Source organism: Phyllostomus hastatus, unplaced genomic scaffold (genome assembly GCF_019186645.2).
Source record: "Phyllostomus hastatus isolate PE091 unplaced genomic scaffold, TTU_PhHast_1.1 phas_scaffold_501, whole genome shotgun sequence".
In the NCBI taxonomy this organism is placed as follows: Eukaryota; Metazoa; Chordata; class Mammalia; order Chiroptera; family Phyllostomidae; genus Phyllostomus; species Phyllostomus hastatus.
The window spans coordinates 12639177-12666899 of NW_025334033.1; the positions used below are offsets into that span (position 1 = coordinate 12639177).

General features: G+C 40.9%; 2 protein-coding genes across 3 annotated transcripts; both read left to right on the forward strand.

Annotated features, from left to right (window-relative positions):
• Positions 1–285: 285 nt before the first annotated feature.
• Positions 286–16664, forward strand: SPATA5L1 (spermatogenesis associated 5 like 1). Of its 2 annotated transcripts, XM_045822732.1 has the most exons (8): positions 288–1448; positions 2281–2466; positions 7227–7385; positions 9991–10200; positions 10896–11088; positions 12497–12627; positions 14334–14459; positions 16377–16664. In XM_045822732.1, exons 1-8 carry the CDS (start codon positions 354–356, stop codon positions 16542–16544), a joined length of 2268 nt encoding a protein of 755 aa, XP_045678688.1. In that variant the 5' UTR covers positions 288–353; the 3' UTR covers positions 16545–16664. The 2 variants fall into 2 exon arrangements, 1 of the variants encoding a protein (XP_045678688.1); XR_006783772.1 differs by lacking the exon at positions 16377–16664 and having other exon boundaries at positions 286–1448; positions 10896–11120.
• A 5876-nt stretch (positions 16665–22540) lies between these two features.
• On the forward strand, positions 22541–26112 carry CUNH15orf48 (chromosome unknown C15orf48 homolog). Its single transcript, XM_045823063.1, has 4 exons — positions 22541–22855; positions 22999–23084; positions 24457–24517; positions 25713–26112. Exons 1-4 carry the CDS (start codon positions 22820–22822, stop codon positions 25779–25781), a joined length of 252 nt encoding a protein of 83 aa, XP_045679019.1. The 5' UTR covers positions 22541–22819; the 3' UTR covers positions 25782–26112.
• The last annotated feature ends 1611 nt before the right edge of the window (positions 26113–27723 follow it).

Sequence of the window (27723 nt, forward strand, 5' to 3'; positions counted from 1 at the left end):
GAGTCCGAGGGCCAGGGAAAGAGGATGCTGTGCCAGTGACTCTCCAAACCACCGAGTCGTTAGACCTAGTTGAGTTAGCTTTATGCTGCCTCCCAGACGCCCGTAACGAACGCTTCGGCCGCAAATCTCTGGAATCCGGCAGTGTTTTTCTTCAAACCCTACGCCACAACAGACTATACTTCAGGGCTCTAACCTTTCCGATTGGCCTTTTTAGCCTCCACTCCGAGGCTAGTGACTTTTTCCCTGGTGCATGCGCGTCACTTGCTTCCGGCCTGGGCGCTCGGTGTACCGGCCTTTGCCGCCCGGGTGGAACTCCTATCCGGCTTTGCTCGGTCTAGGTTCCTTCGTGTGCCATGGCTCGGGACTCAGGTCCCCTTCCTGAAGGACCTCTCTTAAGACTCCTACCCTTAGACACTAGGGACCGAGACACCCAGCGCTGTCGCCTGGGCCCGGCAGCCTTCCGTGTCTTGGGTGCGCACTTGGGCTCGGCGGTGAAGATATCGCTGCCTGACGGCGGCTCCTGCCTTTGCACTGCTTGGCCGCGGCGAGATGGAGCGGACGGGTTTGTGCAATTGGATCCGAAGTGCGCGAGCCCCGGGTGGGCAGTCGGGGCGCCGGAGTTCCAAGGGAATCTCAGCCTGAGCCACCTCCGCCTGGTGCCCTGCCCGCCCCTTCGGCGCCTCACTGTGTGGCCGGAGTTGCGGGAGCGGGCGGGCGCGCCTGGTGCTCCAAATCCAGCCGCGGTCCTGGAGGCAGCACAGGAGCTTTTGCGGAACAGGCCGGTCTCCCAGGGACACGTGGTGGCCGCCAGCCCCGGCGTCCCCGGCCCGGTGGCCGCCCTGCATATCGTCAGCGGGGTGCCTAGTCCGGATCCTGCTGGGCTGGTCACTCCTCACACCCTCATCGGCCTCAGCAGCAAGCCTCCGTCCGTAGCGCAGTCGCAGCCCGAGGTGCCTTTGGGGGGCCTTTCGGAGGCGGCCGACTCGCTGCGAGAGCTCCTCAGCCTGCCGCTCCTCTACCCCCGCGCCTTGGCCACTTTGGGGCTAGCAGTGCCCCGTGGGGTGCTCCTGGTGGGTCCCCCCGGAGTGGGCAAGACCCAGCTAGTGCGGGCGGTGGTCCGGGAGACGGGCGCGGAGTTGCTGGCAGTGAGCGTCCCTGAGCTGCAGGGCGCCCGGCCGGGGGAGACAGAGGAGAACGTGCGGCGGGTCTTCCAACGCGCCCAGGAGCTGGCCAGCCGCAGGCCCACTCTTCTCTTCCTGGACGAGGTAGACGCTCTGTGTCCGCGGCGGGGCGGCCCACACCAAGCCCCGGAGAGCCGCGTGGTGGCCCAGGTGTTGACGCTGCTAGACGGCATCAGCGGGGACCGCGAGGTGGTGGTGGTGGGATCCACAAACCGTCCGGACGCGCTGGACTCGGCGCTGCGCAGACCCGGGAGATTTGACCGAGAGGTAAATAGGCCAGGCTAGTTAGCCCATTACTCTGGAACCTCTTCCCCTTTTGGCCCCGACTGGCTTCGGCAAGGTGTTTGTCACTTAGGTTTGGAAATCGGTGAGGCTGGAATGGGGCTGTTTGTCATGCGAAGGACACGTTCGTTCAATGTCTGTATATGAGCTGTGTGTCAGGACTTTTTTTCCCCTCAAATTGATCCGAGAAGCAAGGTGGCCATTGGGGTTAGTTTTATTGGGCAGGTCCTGAAAAAGAGTACTGTCATCAGTAAAGCTAATTTTTAGGGAAAGTAGGTCTACAAGTGCATTAAACCCTAATGAATTTGGAATGAGAATGTAAAGTAAAAGGAATGCCTCGAGATATAAATGTGTCAAAAGGATGAAGACAGGGAAGAACTAAATCAGAGCAGACATAGTTTGAATGGTGTTTAGTCAAAGCAATGTTTGAACTTTGTGGTAGGATTCTAAAGGGACGGATGATATTTGCACATTTTTAGCTTACTCTGCTCTGAACTTGAGTGGATTTCTTCCTCACACCATCTAGTCCCACTCTCTCAAATCATCTCCGTAAGGACTGGAACCTGGCTCTTAGAATTTGGTATAGTCTCAAAAATAACAAAAACTTCTTAAATGACCTATGTAATATTCATCGTGCAACTTTATAGCCAGTGTTACTCTTCTGGAAAATGGGGATTTTCATGTGTTCAGAATCTAAGGAATGCTTAAGAGTACACAGTAATAGTTCCTAATTTGCTCACCAAATTATTGTACATGTTTATGAGGATAAAAATATTTTAAACTGTAAACTTTAATTTTTTTTTTGCTTTGCATGTAGGTTGTCATTGGGACTCCCACACTTAAACAAAGAAAGGAGATTCTGCAGGTGATTACCTCAAAGATGCCCATCTCTCCTCAAGTCAACTTGAGCCTCCTTGCGGAAATGACAGTCGGCTATGTTGGTGCAGACCTGATAGCACTCTGTAGGGAGGCTGCCATGCTCGCTCTGCTTCATGGTGAGAAGGTAGGAAACATGCCAAAAACATGTGTGCTAAGTTTTTATTAAGGTAACAGATTAATTTGGGGGATTAAAAAAGTGGTAAGTACATTTTCTTGCAACTTTTGATACTTTGATACATTCCACAGCTGTTTCTTATGTTTGAGAATATACTGTAGCTACGATGTCCCTTTAGTCTTGAAAACTTGAGTGTGTATTCCCTAAAAACAAGGACTTTAACCACAGCACACTTATCAAGATGAGGAAATTAACACGGACACGATACTTTAGACCTTACCCAAATCTCACCATTTGTTCCACTGATTTCCTTTAGACCAAAAATTTAAAAAGGAAAAGTGAAAATACCATTTTTAATCCAAGATTACACACTGCATTTAGTTGTTATGATTTCTTAATCTTCTTCGATCTAGAACCATTCTTCAGTCTTTTATGGCTTTAATGTTTTGAGAGTACAGGTCAGTTATTCTGTAAAATATTCCTCACTTTGGTGTGACTAATGTTCCCTTATAATTTGGTTCAGGTTTTACATTTTGGACAGACTATTACAGAATGATCCTGTGTTCTTCTCATTGCATCTGTTAGGTAGCAAATGATACCTCTTTGTCCCATGAACTCTGATTTCTTGGATAAGGTGGTATCTCCAAGATTTTTCCATTGTCATACTATTTCCCTTTGTTATTAGTAAGTATCTTGTAGGGAAAATGACCTTTTCTAACTCAGGAAAAGATTGGGCACCTGGAATTTTACTTAAATTTGACTTTGACAGTTAGATCTTTAATTCGTGAGTACCTTTCTTAAAAGTATTTAGAATATTAGCTTAAATGTAATAGTTTTCAACAATATAGATTGGAAAATCTGTTCACTTTGTATGTAATAAGTAATCTTGAATTCCTAAACCCCTTTAGAAAAAATTATTTTCAAGATGCTGAGGACTGGGGACAAAGTTTTAATCTCTGTTGTAGTGGGCTTATAATTTTTAAAACTCAATTTTGAATTTGTTTAATCTATAAAAGGATGACTTATCCTAAAACGTTAAAACCTCTTTACCTAGATAATTTGTATCCTTCCTCAGTTTATGTATTTTTATTCTTACATTGACATTGGGGAAGGAATTACATAAATTTAAGTCCTCATCTTCTGGGTTTAGAACCCAAACTTCTTGAAGATATAATGACAAGTCCCTGTGTACAGTTGTGAGGACATATGCCTTTTGAGGGGATGAAGAAAGTACCAAGAGATGGGAAATGGGATTTACATTTAGGATTCCCTCTGCTTTGAAGTTCCAGGTTTGACCTTAAGCACCTTGGCTTAGGTGGACCAGCCAGCTGCTGTCATCCTAGGGCAGAGCCCAGTGCTACTTGAGGAGGGGCCTGCCCAGGAATAGTTACCACAGGTGATGGCTGAGTTCTTAAACAACCAGGGGAAGTGGAAGAAAGAAAGGCATAAAGGAAGAAGGGACAGAGGCATCCGGAGAGGTACTGGCTCCATCTTTTTCTTCTTTCCTCCTCCAAGCAGCTGAGGGCCTCCTATTGCCTCTGTGTGTGCCAGGGCAGACAAGGGACACATTCAAGTTTGTTCAGCTTTTGTGAAGAATTCCTATTAAAGGATGAGAATTAACATAAACACAAGTACGCACGGAGGGAAAAGAATTTTATGTGCCTGAGGGGATTATGGGAGTCAAGTGAAATAATGTACGTATAAGTGATGTGGAAATATTGATGGGATTTTCAAATATTAGTAGGAGTTACCTAAAGATTAATTAGTCAGGTATCTAGTATCTGATACTGCCAGCCAGTTAAAAAAAAAAAGTTGTTTAAAAGGTTATTTAACAGTATTCTTTATAAGGAATAATCAACAAGATAAAAAATTATCAAGAAAGTAAAAATTGCCTGAAATCTCCCCCAGAGATTATAATTATTAACATTTTTTGGAATGCTGTTCAGAATTGCTTTATATATACATATTCACTTAACATCATTTTATGTAAATGGGATAAAATGGTTGGTTATTAAAAATGAAAATTTTTGGACAAGTAAATGTTTAGAATTTGATATGAGGGTATATATTTAAATGTGATACAGATATTATAAATAAAAATGAGTTTTTTAACTTGAACATAAACTCTACTTCACTAGAATGATGAAGGGAATTGCTAGAAGATTCTCCAGAATATACTCTTAGAGTGAAGGCAGCCTTTCTTAGCATACCATAAAACCTAATAGCCAAAAAAGGAAATGGTTTACTAATTTGGCCATTTTGGAATGGCAAAACGATAAACAAAGATACGGGATAGCCCATGACAGAAATACCAATTACCTTGATATAGAAACAACTCTCATGTACCAATATGAAAAGACAAGTAATCCAAGAGAAAACGGGTGATAAGGCATGAACAGGTAGTTGACAGTAACAGGGTTACAAATGGTCAATAAACATGAAACATTCTCTTTAAAGATTACACTTGCGGGTTTTTCTAACTTTCTATTTTGAGATAATTAAAACTGTAGGGAGATTTGCAAGATAGGGAACTCCTGCTAAATCCTTAATCTGAATTCACCAGCTTTTAACATTTTGCATAATTAGCTTTATATTGGATTGGCCAAAAAGTCTGTGTAGTTTTTTCCGTAAATTAAATGACACATTTTTCATTTTCACCAGTAACTTTATTGACTATCTCCTGAGTGGTACAATATTGGTTGTTCTCAGTTAATGTGTCATTGATTGCTGTCAACTTCAGCTGACTACCTGACCATGGAGCATCGTCCAGTGAGAAATCTATAGCACAGAACTTCACAAACCACTTTTGACACATTTGATCATTCACAGTACATTCTCTGTACACTGCACAAATCTTTTTTTTTTTTTGGAATTTCAGTTGCATTTTTCTTTGTTTGAAATAATAAACCGTAATATGCCAAAAATGTTGGGTATTTTCTTCCGGCATCAATATTAAAATGGCTATATAAAAATTTACCAATTTTGATAAGTTTTTTTAAATGCATGCTGATATGACAGCTGTGACAATACAGTCTAACAAAATTGTTTCAAATGAAGTTAAAGACAACTAAGTGCTATTATTATAGCCATCTTATGAAAAAACCAAATGAATTTTGACCAATCCAATATTTTCTCTCTGTATATATGCATGTATGTATAAACATTTTTCTGAAACATTTGAGGATGGGCTGCATACATCATAACCCATTATCCTTTAGTGTTTTAATGTCTGTTTCCTAACAACAAGGATACTCATACATGACCACGGTATGGTTACGTGTATTCATTATATTCAGGAAATTTAATATTGATACAAAATGTTATCAGATCTATAGTCCATATTTTAGTTTTGGTAATAATTTCAATTTTTTTTTAGTATTTTTTTCTTTGAGTACAGAATCTAGTTCAGTATAATATGTTATACTTAGTTTTTATTTTTAATCTTGAACACTTTCATAGCCTTTTGTGTGTGTGTGTGTGTGTGTGTGTGTGAGAGAGAGAGAGAGAGAGAGACACTTGAGATTGACATTTTTTAAGGATGCGGGTCAGTGATTTTATAGAATACCTCTCAGGCTGGGTTTGTCTAATGTTTCTTCATAAATTTAGGTTATGCGTGCCTGTGGGAATACTGCATAAGTGCAGTGTGTCCTTCTTAGGGTATTACATTTGGAGGCACAAGATGCCCCTAAGTGGTGACTGATGTGATCAACCAGTCAAGGTTTTGTCCAGTTTCCCCACTATATAGCTGTTGTCTTTCCATTTGCAACTAATAAATCTATGCGGAGACCTTCTGAGGTGATGCAAACATCCTTCTTGTCAAACTTTCCCTCCCCTAGATTAGAATCCATTAATGATTCTTGCTCGGAAAAGCCTTTATTATGATGGTTCCAAAAAAGGTCTTTTTCTAATCCCTTTACTCCCTCGATCTCACTCTTGATTGAAGAAATTCAATTAACACAATAGTGAGTCCTATTTCCTCTGTCACATGGGAGAAATTTAAGAGTTTGGTGATGTCCAGTGTCAGAGAGGTGTGGGGAGAACAGCACCTTTTTGTTTATTGGTGCAGCTTTGAGGACAGTTTGGTAATAGCTGTCACAACTGTAAATGTACATGTTCTTAAGCTCTGCAGTTCTGCTTTGAGGAAATGACATAGAATACTTGACACGTAGCCCTGACTGGTGTGGCTCAGTGGGTTGGGCATCCTCCCACAAACCGAAAAGTCACCAGTTCAATTCCCAGTCAGGGCACATGCCAGGGTTGTGGGCCAGGTCCCTGGTTGGGGGCATGTGAGAGCCAACCCATCAATGTATCTTTCACACATCTGATGTTTTTCTGCTTCTCTTTCACCCTCTCTTCCCCATTTTCTAAAAATAAATAAACACAATCTTTTTTTTAAAGTACTTGACATATAAAAGTGAGGCAGAAAAAAAGGAGTGAGATAGTGCTGTATTAGTTGACATGTAAAGGTTTCTAAGATATGTGAAAAAAGTACAAATTAATATGTATGGTATGTTCCCATTTGTGTTATCTGTTTGCAAGGATATACGCATGCTTATGATTATTAAACATACTGGGAGAACTCAGTATGACAGGGGAGACTGCTGACATCCTCTGGGGATGAATGTTGCAGGGGTAATTTTTTGTACCATATGTGTAAATTTTATAATGATAAAATAGGTTTACAAATTTAAAGAGGATAGAAAAAGTAATTATGCAAAAAAGTCTCACCTCATTTTTGGTTTGATTTTGTTTTGGGTGTATTTCTTCAGAACCAGGACAATCCAATGATTGATGAAACAGACTTCCTTGAAGCTTTTAAAAAGATTCAGCCTTCATCATTTCGAAGTGTCATTGGGCTGATGGACATCAAACCTGTTGGCTGGGAGCAGATTGGTGGCCTTGAAGATGTGAAACTGAAGTTAAAACAGGTGAGACGGGGGCTGCTTAAGCCAGCAGAATATTGCAGTTTAAGTGTAATCAGTGTGTTTATGGTGCAAGCAGGCAGTGCTGACACCGCTCTTCCTGCCATCACTAATTTGATCCCAACGTTTAAATCTAGTGATCACTTCTCGGTCTTTATTTAATTGGACTTCTGTAGGCATCAAATAGTAGTTTTCACACTTTCCTACCTTATTCTCTTTTTGTTTGTTTTATGCTTTGAAGAGTTCATAATCTAGAGCAGGGGTCAGCAGCCTTTATCTGTAAAGGGCCAGACAATAAATATTTCAGGCTTTGTGGGCCATATAGTCTCAAGTGCAACCACTCAGCTGCCGTGGTAGCACAAAAACAGCCACAGACAGAACGTCGCAATGGGTGCTTGTGTTCCGTTGAAACTTTCTTTATGGACGCTGAAGCCATGTAATTTTCACATCATGAAATATTTTTTTCCCAAGCATTTAAAAATATAAAAATGATTCTTAGTTCACAGGCTGTACTAATACATAGGTGGTGGGCTTTACTTTGGCATGGGACTGATAAAAGCACAACATTATAATAAACAGTAAGCATGGCCTGGACGGCTGCCTGTACTGGTTCCTACAGTGGATGTTGAGGGACGCAGCTCTCAGCTGCACTTGCCTGCATTGCAGTCTTAGAAATTGATTTGTCAACTTACCTTCCTGTGATCCTGTCATAAGGATCTAGGTTTCTCTAACCACACACACACAAGACTGATCAGTAAGTATCTATTATAATTTATTCATCTTTACTGGGAGCTACAGCTACAGTGAACCCCCTGGCATTGCTGTGTCCATGGTTAAGCATTTACGATATGCTTTGATTTTCTACATACATTGTTTCATTTAATCTTCACAAAATATGTGAGAGATTAGCCACACCTTCCAGTTGGAAACTCTTTAGCTTTGAGATGTTAAGCTTTCCTGCCTTTCTGAACACTCCCCTCCCATACCTTACATGTTAGTGTTCCAAGCTCCTGGGAGTCCTCTTTTTGCATTCCGTGAATGAGTCCATGATTTTGATGTCCAAGACTTCAACTGTCCTCTGAAAACTTAACTCAAAAATCTTTGTATTCTGCATAGGTACTTCTTTTGATTATCAGAACTACCTATCTGTTGACCTACTGGATAACTTCCTGGGATCTCAAACTCAGCTTGTTCCAAGTTCAGCTAATCAACTCCACCTCCTGTCACCTGGATTCCCTGCCTCAGTGCATACAGCCAGCCACCCCACCCCCAAGAGTCAGAAACCTGTCTTCTAAATGTATAGGGTCATAGCGTGTATGCATGTAACTTCCCCTCTGGATTTAGAACTTAGTCCCTGCGTAAAACACAATTACATCTTATGTTTAAATCCATCCCTTGTACACCTCCATTGCCTCTGACACATCCGGCCTTATTATTTTGTACTCTGAGTCATTACAAGAGAATTTTAACTGGTCTCCCTGCCTCTAGTTTCATTTCCTTCTAGTCTATTGTGTGTATTGCTTCCTCAATGTTGCCTAAAACTCATGAGGCCTGTTGTGACGTGACTCCTCCTTCCATTTCAACTCCGTTGCTTTTTGGTTCCCCCACCCTCCTTCTGTTCCTGCTTACTGTTGGCGGGTGCATTGGGTGTCTCCCTGTACGTAGTGTTTCTTCTCCATGGAATGTCCCTTCTCTCACCTGGTTGTTAGTGTACAAGCCTGTCTCTCAACTAAAATATGAATTGCCTAGGTACAGAGGTCTTGTCTTATCCCTTTTTTGTAGAGAAGCAATATAACAGAAGTTAAAAGCTTCTGCTCTTGATCTGCACTGCCTGCAGTCAGTCTCAGTTCTGCCACCTCACTAGCAGTAAGCCCTGGGCAAGTTACTTAACTTTTCTAAGCCTGAGTGTCAACATCTGTAAAATGATAATGATAAAAGTATCTACCTAAGAGGTAGTGAAGATTTGTTTATCTAGTTAACATTTATCAAGTGGCTGCTTTGTGAAGGTGTCATTCTAGGTGCTGGGGATTTAGAGGTAAAGTCGACTTATTTTCTAGCAGAAGCAGAATTGAACAAACCCAGCATGGAAAAAATAATCATTTCAGGTAGTGCACGAATGAGTGCTCCAAAAGTAAAAGCTGGGCAGTAGCATAGAGTAACTAGGAGAAGGAGGGTCTGCTTTAATTAGAGAGGTTAGGGAGGACGTCTTGGAGGAAATGGCATTTGAACTGAGGCCTGAATGATGAGGAAAAGCCGCACAAAGATCTTGAGGGAGTGTTCAGGCAGAGAGAGAACAGCAGCTAAAGGACCAGAGATGGGAATGGTCTGGGGTGTTTGGGCAATAGGTTATGGAAGGCCTTGTAAGCAGTGGTGAGTGAGGAGTTTGGATTTGGGGTTAATTGTAATTCTGATGGCAAGTCATGGAAGGATTTTAGGAAGGAAGTAATGTGCCCTGACTTAGGTTACAACATCTCTGGCTGCTCTGGAGAATAGACTACTTTTCCAGCTCAAAATGGGTACCTGAGAATTGTTGAGTGAACAAATGAATTTACTGAATTATTTGATGTTTTATTGTTTTACTAAAATGACCATCTCTTTTTGTGTACTACAGAGCATCGAATGGCCTCTGAAATTCCCGCATGAATTTGCTAGGATGGGCCTGCCACCACCAAAGGGCGTTCTCCTCTGTGGCCCCCCTGGATGTGCTAAAACCACCCTGGTGCGGGCCCTGGCCACCAGCTGCCGTTGCTCTTTGGTTTCTGTGAGTGGAGCTGATCTCTTTTCACCTTTTGTTGGAGACTCAGAAAAACTCTTGTCTCAGGTTGGTTTGTTTATTTTCCCCCATGCAGTTAAGTGTACTTTTGAATTTTTCATTTTATACATTAAGGATAAACCTTGTTTTTTAATATGTAACTGGCTTTTCTCTTGTTAGAAAAGTTATACAGAGGGGAGGTGGGAGGGGAATAATGGGGGAAGAAAGGGGAGGGCTGTCAAGGAACATGTACAAAGGACCCAAGGACAAACCCAAGGGGGGTAGGAGGTGGGGGTTGGGTGGGTGGGGGACAGCTGGAGGGTAAAGTGGAGACAACTGTGCTCGAACAATAATAAAAATAAATAAATAAAAGCTGTTAATTTGAAAAAAAGTTTTACATATTTATTAGAAAATGTAGAAAATATAAATAAGCCATTTGTAACCTTTCTACCTACATTAACATTTTGATGAATTTCTTTTGTCTTTCTGTTTCCTTGGGCAGGGGATATATATGTGTCTTTATTGTGATTTTTTTAACGTAACTTTTAAAATTCCTTAATATTAAAAATTCTTTGAAAATACGGTTTTTAACCCTTGTGTAATACTCGATTGTTCCTAGTTTTATTTCTTTGTTCCCCAATCCTAAGAGATTTAGAATTTTTCTCTTCTTTTCACACTGTAAAAAGAGTAATGTTGAAAACATACACTCACATGAGTGAGGCATGATGTATAACTTTTAAATATTTTTATTTCCCTAACAAAAGGTGTTTCGACAAGCAAGAGCAAATACTCCAGCAATTGTGTTTTTGGATGAAATTGATTCAATCGTGGGCGCTCGATCAGTCAGCAGCACAGGATGTGGTGTTCAAGAGCGTGTTCTTTCTGTTCTCCTGAATGAATTAGATGGTGTTGGCCTGAAAACTATGGAGAGAAGAGGAAGTAAATCAGATCAACAGGGTAAATACAAGGAGCTGAAAAAAAATGAAGAGGTATTTATTAGCCAGATTACACCAAAAATCCAGGCCAACATTAAACAGAATGCATCTACACCAGCTTTCCCTGAGCTGGGTTCATCTAATAGAAAGAATTATGTAATTTCAGTTTGACTCTGTTTAGGTTCTTTCCAAAGCTGGTAAAATTGTGATTTAGCTGGAAAAAAATGAGGTACATTTTATAATAACTTATCTTAGCTATACATGAATGTGGATTTTATTCTAAGGTGAAGAAATATAACTTTACATATTGTTAATGGGGAAGAGCGTTTCTTGTTATTTCTACATCCTGAAAAGCCAGTGTTCATCCCTTTGTAAATTTTTTGTGGTAAAACAAAACATTATTATTTTCAATAATTTTAGAATTGAAAATTCCAGTTTCCTTGAGGAAAGGGTATCCTTAAGAATAAACCTCGCTTTTTAAAATGTAACTGGCTTAGTTATAATGAAGTTAAAATGACCTTTGGAAGTCCTCTCTTCCCTTCTGAGTCTTTTCCAGATAGAGTTTGGTATCTTAAATAGTCCCTGACAGATAATTTTTCTTTTGTTCTTTTCCTGTTACTACTTGTTTCCCATTTTTAAAATTGTTTAAAATTTTAAAATTGTTTCCTGGAAGGAAAGTCTTACAGCTCCTTAGGAACATGTGCCACTAGAATTAGAAGGGACCCATGAAATTTTCTAATCAAATCTCAAAATGCAGGGATTACTCAATAGTGTCTTACAGGTGTTTTTCCAGCCTCAGCTAAAATACTTGCAGATAGAGGGAACTCACTGCTTTGAGAGATCACATTGCCAGAGAACTATTGATACTTTGGTTATTCAGTTCCACAGACAATTTTGCATACTTCGTATGTAAGGCCTTGCCCTGGCTGCTTATCTGCATCCATGATTTATATACCTACAACTGGCATTAATTGTCATATTTCTGCCTCTGAAATGAGAAATAAAAAGTAAAGTGAATCTCTCTCTTTAAGCAGACAAGCCTAGACTTTTCATAGGCATACATCTCCATGTGTTTGTCATATGCTTCTGTCTCTTCAAGTCATCCATTTAGGTTGTAAACATTCACTGAGGCTCAGGTGCCCTCAGACACCAGGTGGATGTTGTCTGGTCTGAGGTAAGACTTTTCTTGGAGAGATGTTCGCTCACGATTGCTGCTTCCCTCATCATGTGTGCAAGTGGCTCTTTGATGAATAATTTGCTAGCGCAGTACCTTGAAATCGAGAAGGTAGTCTGGATAGGAGGTATAAGCATTCTAGTCCCAGGAAAAAGATATCCCTATTTAAAAACAAATGGACCTACTGATTTGTAATTTAAAAAAAATACAATTAATGATTTATTGACATTATCTTGTATTGTGTGTTTTCCCTCAGAGTTTCAGGAAGTTTTTAATCGAAATGTCATGATTGTTGCGGCAACAAATAGACCGGATGTGTTAGATGATGCCCTGTTACGGCCCGGAAGGCTGGACAAGATTATTTGTGTTCCACCTCCAGATGCAGAGGTAATCGCGGCACACATTTACTTTTTGCGAACGTCTGAACTCTCAGGGGCCTGGCAGATCGAATCCCAGACTGGGTTCTGCATTCTTCCTTGCCTGGTGGCCCTTCATAAATCATCTTTTCCATCTGCTTTTTCTGAGTACTCTGGCCCTGCTTTCAGAGAACCATAAGCCAAAAAGTAAGGTAGTAATTTCAGTGAACTTAAACTCAGTTTGTTGAGTCTACTCACCATTATTCTGCAACCAGAACGGAGGAGTCCTAAAGTGTTAAAAGGGTTTTGGAGCTTATACGGGTCAGCATCCTCATTTTACAGTGGAGAAATCTGAGATGTCAGAGATTACAGTGTATCCACAGCCAAAGAATCAGTGAGTTCTTTGCCCTTTTACCGTCCAGAGCCACTGGCAGGGAGGGTGAAAAAAACAGAGAATGGACTTTTTCTTTCCTTGGGCTTTTCTCAAGTTTTGAAAAGATGCAAAATTTTTTTTAAATGTCCATTATATTTGTTAGCTGTGTCTGATAGTTCACGTATTTACTTTTAAACCTGTCTGATGGCACTGTTTATACCCAGAAAAGAGATTCATCATGTCTCTTAAAGAGATGTATCTATGATTGGCTATTTTAAATATTAACTGTAAAAATACTAAAATTTTATCATGATTGTTGGGGACCACCCTACCTGGTCTCAGGAAGCTGTAACCCCCCGTGACTTAGGCTGAGTGAGAGACCTCTGGACCAGAAGCCACTAAGGAGACTAAACTTATTTCCCTGGCATGAACGCTGCCTGTTCTAATGCCTGGCTTCCCTTTTGCATGGTCGGCAGTCAATGACAGGTAACAATTCTCTAAGAAAGAGAATGAATCTAAGGCAGACGCGATCATGTGGGAATGCCCTAAGGGAAGAGATTCGGGGCTGTGGAAATGAAGGGGTGATGGACATCAACCCCTGCCCCCTTGGCTTTGTCAAAGCCTGAGTCCTTGTTCTTAGATGTGAGAAATCCAAGTCTCCTGGCTGCCTCTGTCTTCTGCTCTTTTCAGGCCTGCAGGGGCAGTGCAGTCCAGACCAGAAGTGGCGGACCCCTGGGGTAATCAGGCCTGGAACATAGAATATGCAAGATCCTGTGAGATCTGTTTGCTGGAGGATGTTATTAACTTGGAATTTTCAGGCACAGACAGGAAACCTTTGGAATCTATAGTCCTTTCATATGTTAAAACCCCAAACTTTGCCCAGAATCACAGCAGGAGTTCTGTCTGCACCTTTATAAGTCACCTACATCTTTTGATCTTTTCTGCCAGACTGTGAATCCACAAACTAAGTCTGTTTTCTCAATAAAAATCTGCTTGGTGATGGATACGGCTAGAGGGAGTGGCCATGATGCTCTCCACTAGAGAGAGTGGCCCTTCTGTCCCTATTCCCCCACAGGGTTGTCTCTGTGTATGTTTTTCTCGTGTTTCGACGAGCATCCGCAGCCGAGATGGATACTGCTGGCCGGTATCATCCACACATGATGTCATTTTTACCATTGTAACATGAGCCGTTGATGAGTTCATCTTTTTTACCTCTTCAGAAGTGATTCTTTCTTACTGTTTGGTTCTTAAATACATACCCTTTCTATGTAATATAATAGGAAACTCTAACTTGAAATGTTTTAATATAGCATGTGTCAAACAGAAATGTTATAAGGTTATAAACATGTCATATTTTGTTCCAGGGCAGGCTTTCCATTTTGAAAGTCTATGCAGAAAAGATGCCAGTGGGGCCTGATGTTTCCTTAGAAAGCCTAGCTGCAGAAACCCTCTTTTTCTCTGGGGCTGATCTTGGAAACCTCTGCAAAGAAGTAAGTTCATTAGTGGAGAAATGTTGGGTTCAAAGCATTTCTTCCTTTATTCAGCTCTTCATTCAGTCAGCAGCATTTACTGACAGACGTCTGTGTGGCAGGCGCCCGGCAAGGCGAAACAGACGGCAGCAGCCCTTCCCTTACAGAGCTTCTAGGTTGGTGGGGGAGTGTGCGGAGAGGCAAATCTTAACACTGAGTTGGCAACTGAAAATATGTAATGAGTCGGGGAGGTTTAGGGTGCTGTGGAAGCACCTAGGAAGAACACCAGACTTGGGTGTCATAAAAGGCTTTGTGAGAGAGGGTGTGTGAACTGGAACTGGGAGGATGATGAGGGAGTTACTAAGGGAGGGAATGGGAGTGTTTGAGGAAGAGGGAATAAAATATGCAGACGATTGGAGACAAGAAATGACATGACATTATTGAAGTGGGCAGTGGCTGGATCACTCAGGTCCTTCTAAGCCATTTTAAGGCATTTAGACTTTATTTTGAGGACAAAAGAAGCCATTGTCCATGTTTTTCCCTTTCCATAAACTTTTTTCTCAGTTTAAATAAATTTTATTATTTCTTTAATTTTATTTTTCAATCACAGTTTACATTCAATATTACTTTTTATTAGTTTCAGGTATATAGCATAGTGGTTAGACAGCCATACTTTCCCTGGTAGTCTGATATTCTCAGGACACACCTGGCACCATACATAGTTACTGACTACATTCCTTATACTGTACTTTACACACCTGTAACTATTTTGTAACTACCAATTTGTACTTAATTCCTTCACCTTTTTCACCCAGTCCCTCAATCCCGCTCCCCTCTGTCAGCCATCAATCTATTCTCTATACCTGTGAGTCATACTGTTGCAAATGATAAGATCCCATTCTTTTTTATGGTCAAGTGATATTCCATTGTATATATATGCACCACAGCTTTTTTAACTATTTGTCTATTGAGGGTCACTTGGGTTGCTTCTATATTTTGACTATTGTAAATAATGCTGCAATGGACATAGGGGTGCGTATATTCTTTCCATAAACTTCTTTAAAATATAACATTCAGAAAAATGCATAGATCATAAGGGTACAGTTTATTGAATCAACATAAAGTGAACACATTTGTATATCTACCACTTAGCTTAAAAAAAGAGTATTATGGCCCTGGCTGGCGTAGCTCAGTGGATTGAGCGCGGGCTGTGAACCAAAGCATCACAAGTTCGATTCCCAGTCAGGGCACATGCCTGGGTTGCAGGCCAGGTCCCCAGTGGGGGCCGCATGAGACCAAACCACACATTGATGTTTCTCTCTCTCTCTCTCTTTCTATCTCCCTTCCCCTCTCTAAAAATAAATAAAACCTTAAAAAAAAAGAGTATTATGAACACCCCAGAAGCCTCCCTTGGGCCTTCCCACTCTCTATCCCAAAGGAAACCACTCCTGAACATTCGGGTTACCTCTTGTTTTACGAACTGTGCTGCTATGAACAATCTTGTACATGTCTATTGGTATACATGTGTATGCGTGTCTGTTTCATGCATGTATATATCGACAAAGAGAATTGCTGGGTCATAAAGTGTGTGTGTGTGTGATCTGTTCCTTTGTGATCAGTGCTGTGTCCCTGTTTGGAAACTCCTAGTCTCGGGTCAGGAAGGTAGTCTCTGATCTTCAGATATGTATGTGGGCTCATAATGTATGTATTATTCTGCAACTTTTTCCTTTTTTCCTGTTTAAGGCCAGAGATTAATGTAGAAGAAAAGTTCTGCTATGAGGACTTTTAAGTGCTAACTTTTTAGCTTAATGTTTTGGTTGTTATGAATACTGGCTGTTAGGAATTTGGTTCTATGCAGTGGGACTGAGCTGTTTGCATTCGGACTTTATATGTTATAAAACAAAAATGAAGCAGACTATTTCTTATTGTCTCTCTTAGGCTGCCTTGTTGGCTCTGCAAGAAAATGGACTAGAAGCAACCGCTGTGAAACAAGAGCACTTTCTAAAATCACTTCAGACTGTAAAGCCGTCCTTAAGTCACAAGGATTTGACTTCATATAAAAACTTATTTCAGACACAAGAATTTTCTAATTTAGAGGATATTTAAAAAGCATATACCTGCTCAAAGATTAATTGAAATGTGAACTTGAACTACAGTTTGCAACTTCACAGTTTTACAGTTTGTACATGTTATTTCTTGTAAATAAAACAAACTTGTGCCTGATAAGCTAAGATTTATCTTATTTCTAAAAGGTATGTTAAAATATCATACTTCAGGAAGAAGGTATATGTATGTGTGTTGATTATGCAGTGGGGGGATGGTTTGGTTTGGTTTGGGTTGATTGCATTTTTAACTTTATTTTGAAATATTTTCATACAGAAAAGCTGCAAGAATAGTATAAAGAAAGAACTTTGATATATTCTAACCCATATTCACCATTTTTTTGCATTTTGCCATATGCTGAACTATAGACATCCTCATTTTACTCCTCCTTGCTTTACTGCGCTTCACAGATGTTGCATTTTTCACAAATTGAAGGCAAGACCCCCCCACCAGCAAAAAGATTACAGCTCATTTTATTGTGATACTTTATTGCAGTGGTTTGGAAGTAAACCTGCCATATCTCTTGAGTTATGCCTGTGTTTAAGAATAGATATTATACTGAGAATTTCATCTGGATAAGATTCTCTTGCATATGGACTGGGAACTTTAAAAATTTGAAATATGATTAACATTCTCGTGAGATTTAAATATTACAGAATCTGTACAATTATTGAGCATTCACTATGTGGTGGGACTTGTGCTGGCCTCAAGGATCTGGTGTAGGAAAGGATGCATTTGAGAGCGACTGATGAGGAGATCTCAGGGGTAATTGGATGTGGCTGGCGAAGTTCATATGGTTCCGAGGCCTCTCACCTGAATTAGCTGGACAGGTGGTGGTGCCAAGACAAAGAATGCGGGAGGGAGAAAAATGGGAACTGTTCGAGGGAGGGGTGGATAAGGAAGAAAATGAGTTAGACTAGGTATGTGCCCTGACTGGGAATTAGACTCACAATCTTTCTGTTACAGGAAGATTGCTCCATCCAACAGCCACACTAGCCAGGGCCAGTGTATATTTCCTACAAATAAGGTTATTTTCTTATGTGACCACAGTGCATCAAATTCAAATTTAAATTCAAAAAATTAAACACAAATACAACATATTAATCTATCATCCCATGGTTTTCCATCCATCGTGCCAGCAGTCATTGGTTTCCCGTTTCAGAATCCAGTCTAGGATCATATATCCATTTTCTTGTTCTTTTTTCCTCTTTAGCCTCTTAAAATCTGAAACAGTTCCTCAGTCTTTAGACCTTGACATTTTTGAAGAGTACAGACTAATGATGTGACAGAACAGTGGTTCCTGATTTGTGTTGGTCTGATATCACACGGTGGTAGATTCTGGTTACGAGTCACAAGCAGAGCCGAACGTAAGTGCCGTCCTGTCCTCGGAGAGCTCAGCTAGAGGCACGGATGTCTGTGTTATTTATCGGTCATGTTAATTTCGATCACTTGTTTATGGATTACCCAGTTTCTCCACTGTATAGCTACTATTTTTCTTTTTGTAACTGTAAGTATATTTAAGGAGATAGGTCACATGTACATTTTAATTTTCCTTTATTACAAAAGTAATTAGAGTGCTAGAAAATACAGATAATCAATCACAAACAAAGCACTTGAGTATTTAACCTTCCAGTCCCTTATACAGGTATAGATCAGACATGGTACTATGTAACTTGCTTTTCTCACCTAGCGATACTTGGTAAGCATCTTACCCAGCCTTTCTTCGCTCACAAGGTGCCATAGCAGTTGTTGGAGTTAAGTGAATGAGACAGACATAGGACCAACAAGCGAGCTGGGAGCACAGGCCTCAGACAAGTCACGCAGTGAGTTACATACAACCAGAAGGGGTTGGTATGATCAGAGCATAGTGCATGAAATACACAAAGTCATAAATGCTAAGTTGTTGGGAAGCTGTCTTTCTGACTGGAGTCAGGACACATGAGCAAAACCTCACCTTTTGGGGAGTAATTATAGATACAACATCGTAATTCATCTAAATTATTCTAACAAACTGACCCCTCGCTTTTGAGTAGTGGGAAAAATGCCTAGGAAAGCTCTTAGGGTTCTGACAGCTTTCATTCATGTTCTCTTATCAATTGATCTCATAGGACAAGGCAGCCATTAAGCTTTGCCAGCCCTAGGTCTGAGGCACCCTGGCCTGAACCCCTTAACTCAGACTCTAGCTGTAGGCCTCTTGTTTTTTCTGTGAAAAAGTTGGTCATACCAGGCTGGAAATTTAGTATCCACACTTTGGTTTGAAGCTGAATTTTTATTTGAAAACATTTGTTAAAATTGTAATTATAACTTCTTATCAGAGCTTTGGAAGCCCCCTGAGGGCAAAGCCATGTGTTTTCCCCATTGGAATACTCAGTACATGAGGAAGTGAGAGCAAGGATTTCTTTGACTCAGTTTTTTTCCCATTTATTTTTTAAATTAAGTTTACTGGGGTGACATTGGTTGATAACAAATTTCAGGTGTGCGACCTTACAACTCGACATCTGCATGTCCTTTTGTGTGCTCACTGACCACAGCCTAGTCTACTTCCGTCACCATATATTTGACCCCCTTTACCCTCCTCATCCTCCCCCCACTTCAATTCACCTTTGGAAACCACCTCTCTGTTGGCTTTGACTCAGTTTTCATGTGATTTGACGATGGCCCTGGGCAACTTCCAAAAGCTGTTCTTAGTTGGTGGGAAAATTAAAGCACTTCATTTTCTAAGCACCTGGGAAGAACAAATAGCTTTCCCTGCACATGCAGTGCAAACTCCTTTTTGAGCTACATTAATAGCCTTAAACAATGAAGTAGTACCTCGAACATGCCAACATTTAGCAGATCCAATGTTTGCTAAACCTGCTAACTAGGTAGCCACTGAAGAGTAGGCTGAAAGAATTTCAACAAAAAAATTTAATAAAAATATTTTTTCTCATCAAGCGTGAGCTGAGCTGATTGAAATTTAAGTTTAAATTCCTGGTGTGGGGACCAAGCAGTCATGACTCCATGTTTCGGAAAGCCTGAGTTGCAACAATTAGAGAAGATTCCAGAAGTGTCTAACCATTGAGGTGGGGAGGGAAAGCTCCCAGGATTATGGGCTTTGGGGCAGCCACAAAGGGTGAAGCATCCTAAGTGGGTTCCTTTTTTTTTTTTTTTTTGAAATTTTATTTATTTTTAGAGAGAGGGGAAGGGAGGGAGAAAGAGGGAGAAGCATCCATGTGAGATAGAAACATTGATGGGTTGCTTCTCGTACACTCTTGGTCCTGAAATGGAACCCGAAGCTCAGGCGTGTGCCCTGACTGGGAATCAAATCGGTGACCTTTAACTTTGGGGAACCACACTCAACCAACTGGGCCATACTGGTCAGGGCCGGATCCTTCAGGGTTTGAAAGGTGGGAGCTGTGCCTGCTAGGCATCCTGGGAAAGACCAGATTATATACTGACCTTGTATCTTCCACAAATTCAATAATCTGGGCGTTAACTGAAAGGGGGGATGTGGGTTTCTGGGTGTAAGTGTTATTGCTGCAATAGAAATAAGCAGATTTTAAAGGTAATATGGACACACTACATCTGTAACTACATGCCTCCAATATGTGAATTTTTAAACACTTCCTGAATATTTTCAAATGCATGTAAGAGTGGAATAGAGTAACAAAATCCCACATATCAAACCCTAGATTGAATACTATTTTGCTAAATTTGCTTTATTTGTTTTTTATTAAAGTGATTTAAAAGTAAATCTCATACATCATTTCTCCCTTAACTGTTTCCATATACATATAAACACTCTTTAAAATGGATTTTTTACATAACCATACCACCATTATCACACCTAACAAAATTAACACTCTTTTAATATTTCATATCTAGTCTGTATTTATAGTTGCCCCCAAAATGTCTTTTTACAGTTGGTTTGTCAGTTCAAATAAATACCCTTACCTTTGGTAAGTTTTGTCAGACCTTCTTAGTCAGAATTAATCATCTGTTATTGGCACCAGATAATGCCTGGGGTTAGAATTTATGGGCACTACATTGTAAGAACCTTGAAGTAAGAGACTTGTATCTTATTAATCCTTTAAATTTACTGTGCCTCAATTCTCAGAATAATGCCTAGACTACTACAAAAACTGTACTGCATTGTGAAAAGAAATAACATCAACAAAGCAGCACTCTGAATTTAAAATCATTATACATTCTAAGATTTCTTCCTGTCTTTCATCTACCTTTCTTTCCTAGAAAAACTTTTAATTAACATTTAATTAACAAACTGAAGCTTTTTAAAGAAACTTATGAGAAAAGTAGCTTTAGAAATCCTGCAGAAGGAGCACTAAAAGGCTTTAATTCTACTCAATACACCCTAGGGAGAATTAAAGCTGAATTTTCTTAAGTATCTGATATGAATCTGACCAATAGGCAAATGTCTCCAGTTACAGCTCTGGGTTTACACAGTAAGAATCCTTGTCAGAATAAGTGGGTGAGAAGCTACATTTATAATCTGTTTTATATAAAGCATATCTTTGTGAATAATAGTTACTGTTTAATTGAGTGTCCATTATAAGCAAGGCAGAATGTCACGTGATTTACTTACACAGTTGTAGGTATTTAACTCCTCCCCACAACTTCCTCCTGAACTAGGTTTGTTTCAGGCTATAGGTATACAACCTGAGATTCATAAAGGTTAGGTAGTTTCTTGAAGCCAGTTAGCTAATTAAGTGTGGCAGGGGTGGGTTCTGACCTTAGGTCACAGGTGGCAAACACAAGGCCCTTGGCCAAACCCGGCCCTCTACCTTGTTTTATCCGGCCTGGCACCTTGTTTCTACCCCACAGGAGTCCCGAGCTCTCGCTTAACTGTTAAGGAGTAGTTACATTTATACAGTCCTAAAATTCCATTCGGCCCTTTGAAGGCAACTGCCAGGCTGATGTGACCCTGTGTGAAAATGAATTTGACACCCCTGCCTTAGGAAGAATTAAAATGAGGTTGAAAGAGAGTGGCGTCTGGCTCTTTCCAGTGAACATCAAGATGTTTCCGTTTTAACCTTAACTCATACCTTGAACTTAAAACATTTTTAAAATAATTGTTTAAAATAACTTTTTAAATTTGAGTTTGTGTGCTTGGCTTAATTGCAGTAGCTAGGAGCGGGGTGCGCTAAGAACAGTGATGAGTGCCAGACAGACTTGGGTTCTGAGGACAATTCTGCCACTTACTGGCTGCGTGGCTTGAGCATCTCTGAGCCTTAATAACATACTTTGCTTGCAGAAATGTCGAGAAGATTCTGCCACAGAGCCTGGCACACGGCTCCTGTTTTAATGGAATTGTTAACACTGTTTCCTTTGTTTTGCAGCCACCGGCTTGCTCTGTGCAAGGTGAGGCTGGTAGCTTAGGGGCAAATTAAACAGGGTTCTGAAGATGAAGCCAGCAGTCCAGGTCCTCTCAGGGATGGACCTTATTCTTGAAACCGTTCCAGCTGATTTTTTGTTCTTCACCCTCGACTTTTTTACTGGGAAAAAAAATCAGGATAAGAAAATTATTCCGGGAGGAACTTGACAACTTAATTTTCATTATTTCCATATGTGCGCTATATCACATTTTGGAGCTTTTAATGTGATTGGATTCATTATAATTTAGCTGCCTGCATCTGGGAGCTTCCCCTTGGGAGGGCCTCCGCTCTGCAGCTTCTTTTCCAGACCCCTTTTAGATGTGTTGGTTTTCAACTAGGACTTGGCCATCAGCGATCCTCTTGTTCTCAGTTCCACTCCCCCACAGACATAGACGCCTGGGATAACTGGGAACCAGCCAGAGCGCCAACGCCCAGCCTGAGCTCGCGCCGGACGGCGGGTAAGAACCGTGGCCAACGGCAGGGGGCGCCGGCGCACGCATTCGGCTGCGGGGGTCTGCGGGTACGGCGTCCTGCAGGGGGCGCCCTGGAGCAGGGGCCCCGCGAGGAAAGCAAGTCAGGTCCCGCACGTCCCCCACCCGACCCGTGACCTGTGACCAGAACGCCCTGGCCAGGCCCTTCCGGCGGGGTTGTGGTCAGTATATAAAGCGCGGACGCCGGGGCTTCTTTTGGTTTTGGTCGTTAGCATCGTCCGCGCGCGTCGCGCCGCCCCGCCCCGCCGCGCAGGTGAGCCGCCAAGGCGAAGGCGCAGCTGAGCCGGCCCCAGGCTGCCCTCTGGAGTTCGTCCGCCTTTCCGGCGCCCACCAGGTTGCGTTCAAGGGGCTGAAGTTTGGGTCAACAGCTTGGATTTTTTTTGCTCTAGATTTGGCATTCTACACTGAGGTCGCCATGAACATTTTTCAAATCCTGATGAAAAAGAAGGAAGTAAGTATTTAAAGCAACTGAAAATCTTGACTAAATGTTTTTAATTTTTAAAGACGAACAGGTGGTGCATAGCTATTCTGTGATAGGTCAAATATTTCACATTGAAACATCGGAATATTGACCCTCGACCCGTTCTCCGTTAGCTTATTCCTTTGGTGGTGATCATGACGGCGGCCGCGAGCGGAGCAACGTCTTTTGCTGCATATTCCCTTAAGAAGTCCGATGTGATGTAAGTAGACATTTATTATTAAAACATTATTAGCAATGTTAGGATGATGACCTTCAGTTTATAAAATGTATGATATCAATTTCCTAGTTCTAGTACCCCCCCTAGGACAAGAATACCAAATTGTGAAGTTGGAGTCAGGGCTAGAAAGCATCCCAGTAACAGAAGACTATTAAATTATGATATTTGTAAAATTAGTTTGTTCATTAATTCTAAATATTTTTTCATCCATTGCCTACCCTTCTCCTGCAGCAAAGCAAAGTTTGTTTGTTTTTTAACTTAAATTTTAACATTTAACATTCTTAAATGATCTTTTGGGATATCCATCATCCAACTTAGATGATGGTTTTAATGATATTTTAAACTTTTTAAAAAACATTTTATTTATTTTTTTAGAGAGAGGGTAGGGAAAGAGAGAGGAGAGAAGCAACTATGTGTGAGAGAAATATGCCTCTTGCACATCCCCAACTGGGGACCTGGTTTAAAATCCCGGCATGTGCCCTGACAAGGAATTGAACTGGTGACCTTTTGATGGGTAGGCCAGTGCTCAACCCACTGAGCCACACCAGCCAGGTAATTTATTTTATTTATTTACTTATTAAAGATTTTACTTATTTATTTTTAGAGAAGGGAGGGGAGGAAGAAAAAGACAGAGAGAGATAGCAATGTGTGGTTGCCTCTCATGCACTGCCTACTGAGGACCTGGCCCACAACCCAGGCATGTGCCCTGACTGGGAATCCAACCAGAGACCCTTTGGTTCGCAGGCTGGCACTCAATCCACTGAGCACACCAGCCAGGGCTCAAATTTTAAAATTTCGATTTGTTAGAAAGATCTTTCCTAATGTGGTAGAGTTTATAGATTCAGTTATTTGCAATGAATCTAATCTCAGCTGTGGATATAAGGTAAAATACCATATATTGTGAGATATGAGGAAGAGAGAAACTTGAAACGGAGCCTGGCCCAGTCCAGGGCTAGAACGGGCAGCTTTGGCAGGGGGCCTAGGGCTCTGCAGTTCACCACCTGCAAAGTTCAAGCCCAGCCCTTCCGTTGGTCCCAGAAACCAGGGCAGGGACACTTTTGCTTTCTGTTAGTCCAGGTTTCCACCCCTATTGCTATTCAGCTTATGAGAATATTCTCCAATCTAGCCCAATAATGGGAATTCAGATCTCCTATGCTGCAGAGGAATTAATCCCTAATGTTTGAGTCAAACCTGTGTAGCCCCTTTAAGGAATCTTCCAGTACTTTCAGTTAACTAACAGATGAATGCCTCAGTGTGCAGTCTGGGTCTGTCCCCAGCATGTTTATAGACCCAATATCAGAGTTGGTTTAAATTCACCTACTTTCATGTTTACTCAGCTTTCTTTCATTTGTAGCATTGATCGAAAAAATAATCCAGAACCTTGGGAAACTGTGGATCCTAATAAACCTCAAAAGGTATTTCTGAACTTAAAAAAAAATGGTTTACATTTAGTGCAAGCCTTAGCATCATTGCCAGCAAAACAGATTTAATACCTTTCACTTCTAGGGGCCGTTTAGTGTAGTGTCAACGAGAGTGCTATAGAGTTGTAGAGATGTAGTGTGAATCCCTGCTCCGTTATTCACATGTGATTTTAGCCAACTCAGCCTCTCTCAGGTTCTCAGAGAGAACTTGGGCACAATAATAGGGTTAAGAAGATTAAAGAAGATAAAATACATAAAATCCTTTAGCATCATGCCTGGCCAATAGTAGACACTCAAATATTAACTTTTTTTCATAATAGCAACATTATCTCATTTTACCCATTACTTACATAAATTTAATATAAGGTCTTTTGTAAAACATTACAGGAGTTCCTGAAAAACAGAAGTAGCATTCACTTCAAGCAAAAGTAGCTAATATTCACTTATTCTTTTGACACTATTGCAAAGACTTCTTGCATTTTAAATATTTTGGAAGTAATAAATATTTAGTCTGTTAGACTGAACAATACTTAGGTCTGTCAGGGAAGCCTTTTTTTGTTTTTTTAACAAAACTTTCAAATAACAGCCTGGCCTGGTGAGGACGTTCATGATCTTTTAAAGCTACCTACATCTCATAGGTCCTAGAGAGTAACAGAAAACTTGTGAGGATAAATGAGAATTTCTGAATGTGACATCTTTTGATGTCAAGGACTATCCATAGCTCTGTCCCTTTTCCCTTATTGTAAATTTAGATCCTTTGTACTTTTTGTGAGTAATTAGAATGAGGAAATTTTGTGTAGAGCCAGCTGTCTGCCACATCCTGCACTAGGAGCAGTATACACCCACTCACGGGGAGCGGACTCGCTTTTTAAACTTACAGGTCATGTAAAACCATGGGAAATTTAAAACTCTAGATCCCGTTAAGGGAAAGAGGGGCAGAAATATAAGGCCTTTCTCTCTGATCCTGTAACACCCAGGAATGCAAGGGGTTTTTGGAGGGATAGGGTGATAGAAACCAGCCGATATTACTGTCTTGTCCACATTTTAGAGATGGGAAGAGGTGATCCTTTGGTTACAAATGTTACGGTGGTGCCTTTTCTAAAGAGGAGTGTGGACAAACCCCCAAAGGGGATGTAAGGATAAAGGACAGGTCCTAATGAATCATTTTATTTTGCTTTTTTTATTTAAGCTTATAACAATCAACCAACAATGGAAGTCCGTTGAGGAGTTGCAGAAGGTCCGAAGGGCAACCAAGTGACCAGTCCTCACCACTTTCTTCTGAGGAGTGCTCTATGGATCTAGTACTTCCTGCACAAACTGCCAGTTGATGAGGGACACCAGTATGTGGAAATGCTTCTGCTACATTTTTAGGGCTTGCCTACACTTTAGAGGTTGCCTACATTTTTGGATTCTGGATAAAGAATTATAAAGGTAGTGCAGCAATAACCACATAATCTAAAAATAGGTTTATTGTACATTTGAATTTTGTCGATTGAAATTTTTATGTTTATGGTGCCTGAATGTTTTCCTTAAAGTGTATAAAGATTTGTAAGTTAAATTATCTACAATAAAATGCCATTTGTGCAAGATTTCCTAAAGATTAAATACATATTTAAATGGGGGAAGAAGTCTTACTAGAGAAAAACACCTTTTAAAACATAGCACTTCATCAGCCTGTGAACCCAAGAGTTGCCAGTTCAGTTCCCAGGCAGGGCACATGTCTGGGTTGTGGGCCAGGTTCCCAGTGGGGAGTGCACAAGAGACAACCACACATTGATGTTTCTCTCCCTTTCTTCCCCTCTCTCTAAAAATAAAGAAATAAAATCTTTAAAAATATTTTAAAAAATAAAGCATAGCCCTTCATATTTTAATTAATATTCAGTACAAATTTCTGTATAAACTTTTCTTCCAAGTTTATTCATACACCAGAAATTTATCAAGCACCTACGATTAGCTTGGCACTGTTCAGGCGCAGGCGAGATAAAGTAATGAACAAAGCCAAATTCTGGAGAGAGATGAATAAAAAAGATGGTGAGTGAAGGACGATGAAGAAGAGATGGGGCATGAGACCTGCTGGAGGATTGCACCAGGATTCTGGTGGCGAATAGGAGTGTGAGGTGTGTTGAGATTGGCCCTGCAGAGGCTCCTGTGAGGACTGTGCAGAGGAGGATGAGCAGCACCCTACAGAGCCTGGGTCCCTCTCTCCTCTGGCCAGCGGTGACCTGGAGACCAAAGGTGCCATCAAAGCCAGCATGCCCCTGGGTTCCCCTTGGACTGTTCCATAAAGTTGCTTTCTATTAACTTTTTTTGACAATTGAGATATAATTCCCATACCATAATATTCATCCACTTCAGGTGCACAATTTAGTGGTTTAGTATATTCATAAAATTTTACCACCATTTCTATCATCTAATTCCAGAACGTTTTTATCACCCTGCAAAGAACCCTGTACCTGTTAGCAGTCATTGCCGATTCCTGACCCCAGCTTCAGGCAAACATGAATACAAAGTATCTCTATGGATTTGCCTATTCTGCACATTTTATGTAAATGAAATTACACGTTATGTGGCCTTTCCATCTAGCTGCTTTAACTTCGCATAATGTTTTCAAGACTCATCCATGTAGTGTCATGTATCAGTATTTGATTTCTTTTTATGACTAATATCCCATTGTATAGATAGACCATATTTTGTTTATCCATCGGCTGATGGACATTTGCATTGTTTCTACTTTTTGGCTTTGTGAACAGCCATGTACAAGTTTTTGTGTAGCCATATATTTTTATATCTCTTGGGTATATACCTAGGTTTATTAACTCTTTTAGATAAAGGTGATAAATGCTTTTTTCTTAATTTCCCTCTGAATTTAATAGAAATTTAAGAGAAGGACTAAACTCCTATCACCTTTACAATAAAAATTAACCAGCTCTTGCTAGAGGCTTGGCAGTTCTGAAAGGATTAACACAAGTCCTCAAGTATTCTCATTTGTCGCTTCCTTATCACCTCACATTTTCCCAGATAAAAATCTCCAGTGGTTGATTTCAAGGATTTACTCATACCAGTCAGGAAGCACACTTCTTCTTTGCTTAATCTTCTCAAGTGCAATACAATACCACTTAGGCTAATCAGAATGAACAGTTGTCTTGGCTGCCCAGCTAGGAGAGCAGATTTGTGAGGGATGATGGTGCCCTTCAACTTGG